Source organism: Saccoglossus kowalevskii, chromosome 9, assembly GCF_978046115.1.
Source record: "Saccoglossus kowalevskii chromosome 9, keSacKowa6.1, whole genome shotgun sequence".
NCBI classification, from domain to species: domain Eukaryota; kingdom Metazoa; phylum Hemichordata; class Enteropneusta; family Harrimaniidae; genus Saccoglossus; species Saccoglossus kowalevskii.
Window position 1 is genome coordinate 20,965,476 of NC_140649.1, and position 13,126 is coordinate 20,978,601.

The following is a 13,126-nucleotide window of genomic DNA, read 5'->3' on the forward strand; positions in this document are numbered from 1 at the left end:
GACAAAGGACACGTTGGTCGTGCAACAGGAGCTTGCAAAGGACACGTTGGTCGTGCAACAGGAGCTTGCAAAGGACACGTTGGTCGTGCAACAGGAGCTTGCAAAGGACACGTTGGTCGTGCAACAGGAGCTTGCAAAGGACAAGTGGGTCGTGCAACAGGACCAGACAAAGGACACGTTGGTCGTGCAACAGGAGCTTGCAAAGGACAAGTGGGTCGTGCGACAGAAGCGGGCAAAGGACACTTAAACCGCATGACCGAGGGCAGCAAAAGCAGTATCCAATTCCTAAAGGTTTTATCATATACCTTATAATGTGTGTAATTACAATTTTACCATGGCGTGACCTCAAATACACAATATAATTTAGAATGACACATTTTGTTTTGATTGATGAAAACTGTGCGCGCTGAGACCGGGCATGATATGGTAAATAATTGATCTGAAGGCGCACTTCCCATACTGTTACAAAGCCAGGCAAAACTAGGTATATGATAACAATATTTATCAAATGATCATGTGACCAAATTTGACCAATAACATTGACTGTCTCCTAGGGTTAATATATTTTAGTGAGTGGCTATGACTCCAGGCACCACATTCTATTTTTCAATATTATAGTCTGCATGTGTTAATGAATGTGAAATACACTTCCCATATTAACTATTTGACCTTTGAACCCTTTGTTCTTTCAATGCCAAAGTCAACAATTGTCAATTTCCATGAAATTTTTCAATCAAATTTTGGTTTAAAATTAATCCAAAAATTCTAGAAAAATATGCATCCAAATTTTCGTGGGAAAAAATACAAATAGTTTAACAAAAATAAATTAATTTGTATTAGCAAATGACATTGTACAATGTCGTTTGTTGAGTGCATATTATGAAGAGCAGCCTGATATACTTGTGAATCTAGCACCAAGTTATTAAAGAATCATGATTCATTCCCATAGGCCTATCTATATAGAGTATTTCATGTTGCACAGTCCGGTGGGACCTATCAGTCAATGAGATGCACAAATCTATTCAACCATTTTCACATCGAGGAACACCGATCACTGGTTCAGTCGAAGACAGTCAACATTACCCATAATTTGTCAACTGCAGGCACGTATGATTAACACAGTGATCTCCGACACCGAACGTCGCGACTGATTACAGAGATACGTCATAAGCAAGGTGGATGAAGGAGACTTGGGAGATAACGTTTCACACCTGTCAATGCTGGCATAACTAGACGAATATCAAAGGTCCTTCGTATATGCCCATGGGACACACATACTTAACACAATATTAATTGCTTTTATGCTGCACAGACGAATAACAGGTTGTTATTCAGCATTTTATTTTTAGAACTTAAATCAAACTGATAGTTTAGATTTAATAGGTTTATAAAAGTCAACGAACAGATTAATGTGTGAAGAGGTGAATAAGATCAGTACTTTTAGTCTAAAGCATTGATGTAAATACACTGACCGGTATGTTGGAGAAAATGGAAATAAAATATGAATATAATTTACATAAAACTCCCACAATGCACTGAGCTTTGCAATGAATTAATGACTACCTAAATATTCACAGAACTTTGCCCGATCAGAACCAGTGTGCAAAAACAAATTATACAGCCATCAGTATTTATTATCAAAAGTACATAAATAATTAAGCTATCGGACTAGAGTTCCATCCATGGTCTAAAAACAGTTAAATTATACTCACTTTTTAACATTTTGACAGCGACTGTAGTATTACTAGTTTTACTACCATCTTTCATGATACCAACAGCTTCTGCTTCTAACACTTGACCAAATGCTCCTTCACCCAGCATTTTACCGATACATAGCCTGCAATGAACAAACCACCATTTAGGACCATGTTAGACTTAGTTTATATGTTTCCCTAAGAAATAAGAGGTGTATAAGCCTTCATTGCTGAGATATTTACATGCAAAATGTAATAAAAGTGCCTTTGATTTGTCCCTTTTGAGATTTAGCACAATATTTCTTCCGGTTGTTATCTGGGAAAATATTGGGGTCTCCAAATAAAATTTTGATGGTTAGCCTATTAAATCTCAATTTCCATTGTTTTTGCCACTTCCAAAATGGCTTCCCTTCCAAAGAATCAACTTATGTAGAGATCATTGTCACCATGGCAATTTTGTTATCTTAATTTTACTATGTAGCCAAGGAGATTCTAGAATCACGCAAATTTGCAGTGCTTTTTTATGTACCCAATTTATTCTCAAGTTTGTAGTGAAGCTTGTGGAAATATATTGCAGATGACAAAGTATTCTATTTTACAATTACCTCTGTATTCACATAGCATAAACCAAGTAGAGTATTCAACTACAACAAATGAGACTGTCTAAAAAGGCGTGTCAGCAGATCAAAGAATCATTTCCTGCCTTACATCACTATTTCCATGGAAACAGGAAAATAAATGCCGCAGAAAACGTGTGCGGAAAATTACAAAAAGAGGATATCTGTAAAAGTGCTATATTTGAAGAAGCAGCTGCCAATAGTAATTACAAATGCGACAATCTAGGGTAGACAGTCTTAAGTGATAAAAAAAATAGTCCATATCTATAACAGTTAATTCTCATAAAATTTTAATAGTTTATACAAGACTTTAAACAACAAATAAATAATAAACACAAGGCACCAAAAACATTTTTAACAAACAATGATCTATTCAAAGTCAGGCCAATTGTTTCATTTTTATTTCAGTATTAAAGATGAATTTTTGGAAACTGATCTAGAATGAATGAAAGCAGTTTTTATTTGAAAACTTTTGTTGAACGTGATGATTTGTATTTAAATTCACATAATATCAAGTCAGAGTAGTTTTTAATATATTCCATTACTGTTTTTTAATAAAAATCAAAGAAATATAACACATGACACAAAGTCTGCAAACACAAACATTCCTCACAGTCTAGGTTTTTACCTGTTTCTCGGGAACTCCCATTTTTCATCAAATGGTATTTCAATTTCTGATATTGTGGTGATATTTGAGGAGAGACGCTGACTCCGCCGTATCAAAGCATGCCCTGAACCAACTGAAGAGTTGGATTCCGTTGAAATCTAATAATAAAATAACAATAGTAAAAACAGCATTAAGAGACACATCAAAGGATCTGTATGGTTAACAAAGTTTATTAGAAATTCCTAAGCATTTATGAAGGCTAACAATTTTATTAAATAGACAATTTTTTTTCTATTAAAGAATATTCATTGCCACTAATTATTTCACTAACATTATTAGTTTATTAAATACTGCACTAGATATTCCAAAAAATGTATTGCCGACAGAATTTAATGACGTCATCTCAGCTGATTATTCACTATAAAGTGTAACATTACTAATAAAATCGCAGGCCAGCAAAATGCAGATGTTTTTCTTAAAATAATGAAACATGATCTTGTCCTTTCCAAATTTTTGAAAAATACATTGAAATACTTAATTATGTAAATACGCATCCATGAGAGAACCAATGTCTTTTCTATGCAATGTCAATTTTAGTATTTTATACTTTATTTTTCGATTTTGTCTTATTAATGTTTTACTTTTATTTAGTTAGTTTTATCATTTTAGTCTTTTGTTATTTGTTACTTTTACCATACTAAACCCCCTGGTGGTTTTGGTTATGTAATAGTTATTATTATTATTATTACTATAAAGGATTCTGATGAACTATAGCTCGGCACAGACAGAGCAAAATAACAAAGTTACAGTTCATCAAATTCCTTGCTATACACAAAACCACAAAATAATAGCAATAATAAACTTCCAACCAACCCATACTAAGCACTTGGTGCATCGTATATATTTGTGATCTGGTTGCACAAAGACGACTCATTCATTGTAGGTTGGTGGGTTGTTCATTATTGAAAACATTAACATCAACTCAACTATAAGAAAACATTAACTTTTGGCCATTAGGCAATAATGGTCAAGACAAAGTCATGCATATGATTAAAGCGAACATCCCCGTCTGAGACCTGTTATCACATAACCCCTTAAGTGCATATGAAATAATCAATGTAACACCCTAAGTTTATAAGAAAAAATCCAAGTAGCCCCTTAAGTTCATATGAAACAATCCAAGTAGCCCCTTAAGTTCATATGAAACAATCCATGTAGCCCCATAAGTTCATATGAAATAATCAATGTAACACCCTAAGTTTATAAGAAATAATCCAAGTAGCCCCTTAAGTTCATATGAAACAATCCATGTAGCCCCATAAGTTCATATGAAATAATCCATGTAGCCCCATAAATTCATATGCAACACTTATTTTGAACATGCATGTGACCACCACAAAATACACTAACCATGATCACTACACAGCTAGGGTAACTTAAGATAACTTACAGATTTACCAACCTGATGCTGAATCTGAGATTTATCCTGGTTTGCCCGGTTACCAAGAATTGGCCCACGATTCTTCTTACGAAGTTTCTGTTTCACAACACATATTCCAATGCCGAAGACAACGATAAGGATAACCGCAATGACCACAATGGCGATTATAACTACTTTGTTATCATTTGGTGGCGGTGGTGAGGTCGGGATCATTGGTAGCGTTGTTGGCAATGGCACTAAAAATTAAATGAAAAAAAAAACAGCTTCAAATACGAGTTCAGTGACTGATTCCATTTGTGTTGGCTACCTTCAGTTAATAAATGCTGAGAAAAGTTATAGTTCCATAAGTGTCATAACTGGTTCAGGGGTTAATTAAACTTAAGTTAACTCCATTATAAAGAGAGGCAAATGAAATTCTTTTTCAGGTGTGTGCTTTTCAGCCAAGAAGGAAACTGAAATGATTTTCCTTTCTGAAACTATTCCTATCACAGCGCTGACACAACCTAGAAAGCTAATAAGAAAGCTACATGGAATCTATACTGGGAAAGGCACATAGAATCTACCAGGAAAGCTACATAGAATTTACAAGAATGCTAACTACATGTACCTAGAGAAAGATGACAAATATAGCATATTACTCACTGGGTAAGACTGTTAACCAAGCATTTTCGTGATCAATTCCGAGTGAGTTGCTAGCCCAACATACATACTTTCCACTATCTTCTACTGTCAAATTATTCAAATGAATCACATCTTGATTTCCGTTGACCTCAGTCTGTGAAAAAAAAAATCAAAATCAGATTTCCAAAAATAGGAACAGAAACACATTAAAAAAAATATATAACAAACGATGTGCATTTACCCCAGGGACAAATTGTACGCCATGCGACAGTTAAAAAAGTAAAAAAAAAAGACAGAACAAGACTTGAACACGATTACTTTTACCGTGTATTACTTGTTATTTGTTATGTTGTTATGAACAGTATTGGTGTGCGCAACGTGTTGTATTGTCCGAGAACGTGTTGTATTGTCCGAGGACGTTTGAGGAACACATAAACATATGCGCAACATGTTGTATTGTCTGAAGACATTTGTGGCACACATAAACAAACAAATTTAATCTCTGAACATTCAGATTTTTTTTTTTTCAAGTTTTTTTTTTCTTTACAAAATTGAAAATAAATAAAAGAAAAAAATTGAAATAAAAAATAAAAAGTTACTGCACATGCATTACATTTTCTGGAACTGTTTTTTGACGTCTAAATAGACTCACCATGTTAAAGAATACTGGCTAAAAGATGATGAAGATGATGACAGAAGAGAAACATTAAAGTAGATAGAAAGAGGAGGTTATCATGGGGGAAAATATGAATTAATGAGACTCTGACCTTTAACCTTTCCACGCAGTCCACCTGCTTTCACTCTCATTACCAATACAGTGCCACTTTTTTTTAAATTTTTTTTTTTTATAGTAGGAATATTAATTGAAAAAATTACTGTATTTACTCAAGAAGTGCATCTCTTAAAAAAAGGTGCATATATTCAAGAATTGCATTTATTGTTTGGTGGAGCAAATACAATATTTACTGTTGCTACTTTATATTCACAGGTTTATTTTTTCATAGAAAACCATTAATATTTAATATATTTTTTACACTGAATTGTCAAAAAATATATGCAAACCAGTGGGGAAAAAAGGCTATTATTTTTGCCACTTTATCACTTCAGTGAAAATAAATACAAGGTGAACATAAAGTATTCTACAGTAATTGAAAAATATTCAAATTCTGTTTAGCAGAAGCTAATGAAGCCTCCCTTCCCACATCAAAGTGTAATGATAGAAAAAAGGCTCCCTAGCTTAGAGTGAATTTTTACACTAATGCTGCACTCAAACAAATAATTCCATAATTTATTATAAATCGGAACAAAATTTGACATCAATTTATTGAAGTGACAAATTTCCGTCAAAAAATACAAAGGTCTGGTTACTGGTGAAAAGGTTAAAAGGAGGATGAGAAAAAAAACACTATCTTGGTCTCAGTGGGGAAATATCTAGATAGGTAGGTGTGGAGAAGAAATCAATTAGTATAGACGACATGCAGAAGGTCTGATATCTTATCACAGGCTATGTCAGCAGTCGGGTTCACTAACTCTTGCCAACTTGTACTATGAAAATTGATCTTTCCGCTCACACTGCACGGTTGTCAGTGAACCATATTTGATGTAATTTTTGCGGTATCACCTCTGACACCTAGATGTTCTTACAGTGACACCTAGATGAATTTACCAAATAGGATGAAGTCAAACTTTTGACAGGAATTTCCTGAAAATTTGCTAAAATGATTCCCTGTAAATGGTTCTTTGAAAAAAACGACTTGCATTACAACAAAACTTGTTTTTGATTTATGAACATTAAATTGGTGTCAGTAGAAATTAACAGTATAGAGAAATCACAAAATCGTTGTTTTTTGTGAAGTCTTTCCACTTTCCAAAAGTTACCCATATCTATCCTTGAAGTGAACAATTCCAAAACACAGCTCGCATGATAAACCACAGTTGATCTTTTTTTATATACACTTCTCTTCATGAACTACAATTGCATGTGTTATTCCAATTAATTCTCGGAGGGAACCAACCTTTCGCATAGAGAGAGACTAGCAGTACTACTTCTGAGTTGAAGCCATGAGGGATGCACTCAAACCCCAACAGTAGAAGCAGACTTTACTGCTGCATTTTTTGCATGCATCCGATGTTTACATAATTAAAATTAAGTATTTATGCCTCAAGGCCTGAAACTTGTACTGAAACTAAAATAGGAGACATATCGAAGAAAGCTGGTCAGTATCAACCGTAGACCAACAGTGTAGAGAACTGACATCTCACCACTGTGCTAAGATCTGTGCTAAGATCATTAGAAGAAACTACAAAGACACATTCAGAAAATAATCAATCTAAGAATCAGTATTAGAGATAATACCCCAGGGCAGACAGAGAAAAAGGAAGAGATTGTTAAGATTTGGTTAATTTTTCATGTTTCACTCATTTTTTTTCGAACGCAATTAGATGCAACCTTTTTATGTATTTTTCCGGAATTTCCTTGTTATTTTGAACCAAATAGAAATATAGGTTTTGATCACATTTTTTGAAAAAGTATGGAACCATTTTTGTGGCTTTAGCTTCAGACATTGCAGCTCAAAGGGTCAACGAAACAAATTCAGTAAATAAAGTCTTTATCCACTCCTGTACTCTGGGATACTGCTTAAAAATGCATTTTTTTAAATCTAATTATTAATTTGTAATAAAGCAAATCATTTTCACAACTCTGAGAGATCTCTTAATGCAACAGTTAAACACATGTAGTTATATAGAAATGCAGCAAGGAAAACACAAGAACCCAGTAGCAAGCAACCATGACAATTTTTGTAAATTATTCAGATTTAAACACAGCAATCACTGAGAAGGAAATGAAAAAAAAAAGCATGATTATGAAATTCCCCAAGCTACCCATAACTACAAATAAGAGCAGTCTTAAATTTTATTACAGTGACAAAATCACAGGTTGTGTCTTGCGTAATTTCAACCTAATGGTAAAATAACAGCAATTTTTAACGATATAACATCCTCCAATGTAAAATAACAAGGATTGTAGTAATTATGTTCTCGTTCAGTTTTGTTTATTCTGATCAATTAGACTGCCTACATTAGTGGATATATTTTTTCTCAATTTTTAAAAATAAAATTTTGTTTATGGTGATCATAACCCTTCGCTGTTCACTCCTTTCGTTATCTCCTCATACAAGTAAACATGCGATCAGCCAATCAGGTGATTACCTGGGATGTGTCTCACCAAAGTTGACAATTAATTTTTTTTTTAAATAAAAAGTTTCTGATAATTTTTTTTTTCAAAAATCAATGCAGGTGTAGTTTTTTTCTTCTTTTTTTCAACAGTCATAAAAATTTTGCATTTATTTTTCATTATTTTTATTTTATTTTTTTTAATTTTTAGAAAATGTCTGGCAAAAACCTCAGATTGACATTTTTTAGACAGCTCTATGACCAGAAACATGAATATTTTCTTAATGGGTCTTTTCACCACAGGTCCATGTTTGGTACTATTAGTAAGCCAAGGCACATGGCAATGAGAACAAGATATAATGAGAAGGATGAGTATATTTAAATAGCACTATGACATTTGGCAGAATAAGATCTTTTTAGATTTCAAAAAGATAAAATCTTAATGTGTATTTCAAGCAATGTAACACAGGTACATGATAAGAAGCATTAATTTACAATTCAACTTGACCATGAACACAAAACTGATACATCATGTATCCTTCATGACGCATGATATTGAGACAAGAGACAAGATTGGAAACAAATATCATGCCATTACTGAAATGTGCTTGGTTACCATAGAGACACATCAAGTACGATGATTTATGCCAAAAAACAGTAAATTGATACTGTGCACATTATGTTACAGGACAAAAAAAATAAAATAAAACAGCCTTTTATCTTCCCTCAGCCCTTAAATTGAGATATAAAACAGCTTCATGAATTCATCTGGGTTGCTCCCAGAATGTGCAAGCTGCATACAAATTGCAAAAAGAGATGACAGCGCCCTCTAGTGATGAGACATAGCACAATAAACCATTAACTTTTCTTTTTTTTATTAAAAGAGACATAATTTAACGTTGTTTCTTTAATTTAAAGTCTTGCATTGTTTACAAGATTCACCATTTGACAAATGTACAGAAGAATGCAAAAACTGTACATTGCTGACTTAATATTTAAACAATGAAAAACAACTGTCATCACTGCAAACGAAACACCACGTATAGTTATCCCCCCCCCCCACCCACAAATACATGTTTATCAAAAGAACACCTGCTTGAAAACAGACTCCTGGAGGATTTAGCCTACTTAACGATGCATGGCCAACGATCAGTTAATACGTGACTCATCATTACAAATAAATTGATTCCTTATCCCCTTAATAGTCTACTTTATATTCAGGTTAGCTGCATTTCATGTTTGTATCCCATCAACGTCCACATCTAAAAATGTATTTCATTCATTTATGCAAACAGGTGACTTAGTTGCGATTTAAATTTATAATTTTGCATCACTTCAAATTGTTGTTTTGTTTTTATTTCCGAAAAACACCATCTAATGAAAACTGCATTTTCCTTCTAAGTTTTACATTTAATTTACCAGATAAACACTATTTAAAATTATACTATGTCACAAAACAGACATGCTGCTGTTCAAAGCACATGGCTACACTGCTATGCTTGTAGCTATTATGCTATACAATGAGAAAACATACAGTGTATACCTGTCATGCAAAGAAACAAGATGGGAGAGACAACAGTGAGGTGAACGGCTCACTTTGTGCCCCGGTGCACAAACACTTGCACCAATTCAGAACACAACATGCTTAAAACCATCATCTCCATAGCAACAATCAGCCAACTATTCAAGTCTATAAGCAGTAATTTTGCAGTCTAAGATTGTATAAAAAGCACACTTTCAGGAACAAACTCTTCACCACAAACAAGTAAACTGTCAGTGTTCATGCGCTTTATATCTCACAAGATAACGATCCATTCAAATACAACTCGTACATTACATGCAACAGAGGGACAGGAAAAAAAATGTACCATTAGGCCGCATTGTCCCTCGTTACCATGGCGGCAATGCTTACAATTGCAATAGGAAGAAGAGAACGAAAAAATAAAAAAAGCCAGGTAATTGATTCAGCTGAGTATGTCTGACTAGGTGGGCTATCGTAGCACTTACTGTCAATATATCTGAACTTCTTTTAATACAAGACACATCATGCACTAATTGGACAAAATGGCCCAATTTTAATCCTTCCAACACCAAAGTTACCATTTCACCATTTTAAACCCAAATATTGTATTCATAATTTTACCAAAATTTTGATCAAGACATTTGGTCCAAAATTATCAAAAAATTATATAGAAAAATACATAAAAAACATAATTTTTTCTCAAAACAGAGTTGATAATGTTCTGTACAATAAGATATTCTTTACTAAAAATATTCACCAAAAATATAGAATTGAAGATATCGTCACGAAATAGACAAATCTGACAAATCCACCCAAAATACCAAAAGTATCAAAAGCTATTGAGATGGCAGATTTTAGGAATAAGTCCAAAATAGAATTTTTTACCAAAAATGTCAAAATCGATATGTTAAAGATAATTTACACCACTATATAACAAAGATTTTTATAAACATAGCACAATAATTCTCTTTAAAATCAGCTCAAAATAGATTACTGGTATTGTCATTCATTGACGATATTTTTGCAACAGAAATTGTGATACATTTTAACTGAGTGTAAACACCTGATATCACATCTCAAATAATAAAAGAAAAAATATTGAATAAAATCTATTTTAGTTGTGCAAGCACGTCATTTTGAAAAGAATGGTAAAAATAGAAAAATCGAATACAACAAAGGCTAAATCAAGGAATATCATATTTACTAAACTGCATAAACGCCAAGATTTCAATCAATAAAGGTAGATTTAGAGTAACAAACTACATGTATATTGTCAAACAAAAATCTTGGCTCATACAAATTTGTATCCTGTCACCTACCATTAAAATCAAAGTATTTGTTACATCTAATTTGCATATCAATGTTATTTCAAGATTACACTATACAGAAAGAAATGTAATCACTTAAACCCCTGAATGACATCTCTCTAACAATATTGCACATATTTGTACTTTTTCTATAATTTCTTTGTTTTGAACCAAATTTGAAAAAAAAATCATTCATTAGTTGCATATGTCTTAATCAAAATCTTTGAAAAAAAAAAAGATGACGATGATGTAATTACGAAATATGACAGGCAAAGAAAAATAAAAACATTTTGGAGACGTGAAATTTTCCTTTGAGTCAAATTTTGATTCTTTTTCTTTCTTTGAAACAACACTTTTTTAAATATTTAAAATTTGACTGCCGTATTTTTTTCCCGCCAATATTATGATTCAAACATTTTGCATATTTATATTGATTTTCTATAATTTCTATTTTTTAATTTTGGACAAGGTAGGTCTTGGTCAAATTTTTTTTTTAAATATAGAAAAGATTACATGGATTTATTTTATGGATGATGACAACTTTGGAATGAGTTTATTACGGTTTTGCATGTTTCTTTTCTATTTTATTTTTATCACATCGCTTTAATATTTCACTTAAAGTTTTGTCAACTTGCTTGCTCATTGGAGATCAACGAATTAGCATATTTATTCAACTTGCAACACAACTCAACCTTTTCACCACCAGACTTACTTGCCCAAATTTGTCTGGAAATGAACCCTAATTTTGGAGCCATATTTGCAACAGGCAAAAGTCAATTTTCAGTTTTTTCTCAAAAAATCTGGCTATTTTTGCCCCAACATTCTAAAAGGAATGTGCAGAAGTGAAAAGAGGGAACTAGTGGTGAAATGGTTAGACAGACAAACAAGTACCCTCAACACAACAAATCCTTTACCTCCATTCCTTTCTTTTTATATTTATACACTTTGAAAAAACTGAAACGAAACATTTCTATTCGTCTATGAAATAACATCAGAATGTTTGCAATTGATGCAATGCACACTACACATGTTGATTGGCTGGTTAGATTCAACTGCCTTTGAAATTTATAAATAATTTTTCCCAAATTGTAATTATCACCTTGTACACCTACAAGATCAATTTTGCTCAAACCTAAGCAGTCATGATAACTATATCATTAAGAATTGGTTAAAAGAACTCAAGTGTTTAATGAAGAAATCAGCTGAACTTCTGACCATTCTCATACATAAATACAAAAACAGTTCAGTTTTAATAGTGCATTGTATACAGACTCATTCTTAGTGTAGGAAGCTCTGGGTTGAATACAAAATGAAAAGCCTGTCACAAACGAGACATTTCAAAATACAGTTACGATATGAAAACAGACTTGGGAATTAATTCAAAATGAAAAGGTAGTCTTTAGGAGTTAAGCCGCAGGACAAGTAACCAAGTAAAAGAAATACAATATGCATACTAATATACTCAAACACTTGTGTTATAAAGAAATTTGCATATTGGAATATTCTCGGTTGATATTGAAAGCATGAGTGTGCTGCATGTAAAGGGTGTGATCATGCAGTGTATTGTTCATGACTTGTAAATATCACTATGGGACCCATATGAAACATGACAAAGCAAAAAGTCTATCACTCTTCAAGATGATATCGCCCAATGAGGGAGGAATATTTCTCGCAAAGCCTATAACTACGTCAAAGCTGTACTGCAAGGGTTTCGTTGAGAGCTGGCCGCCGGCCATATGGCCTGCTATAAGCCCAAATTGGCCGCCTACACCGGCCTCGCTGCAATGCCTCGCACTGCTGAGAACCTTTTTTATTTATGTTTTGGCCTGTTGTTACAGAATGATGGCCTGCTAGTAAATGCATTTGCGAAAACTCTGTGTACTGTCGCCTATATTTAATTGGAGGCCCTTCTAATATGAAATAACATGCATTATGTAATAAATATGACAGTTAAGATTTTTGACAAATTTCCAAATTAGAAGATTCTTTAAAAGAGAAAAAGGTGAAAAACTTCTCAAAGTCACAGAACTACAAATTTTTCAGTTTCTGTTACCGAATTAATTAAAGCAGTTGACACAAATGCACAAGCAATCCAGAAAATAATATTAGTCTAGACTGAATGTTCCCAGGAAATACATGTGAC

The 13,126-nt window shown here is 33.1% G+C and overlaps 1 protein-coding gene across 1 annotated transcript in view; it reads right to left on the reverse strand.

Annotated features, from left to right (window-relative positions):
• The window catches only part of fgfra (fibroblast growth factor receptor A), a 138,351-nt gene that overhangs the window by 15,423 nt on the left and 109,802 nt on the right, over positions 1-13,126 (reverse strand). The window contains 4 exon segments of the mRNA NM_001168063.1: positions 1,713-1,837; positions 2,940-3,076; positions 4,381-4,595; positions 5,002-5,134. Of these exon segments, the coding sequence (NP_001161535.1) occupies positions 1,713-1,837; positions 2,940-3,076; positions 4,381-4,595; positions 5,002-5,134 (610 nt within the window).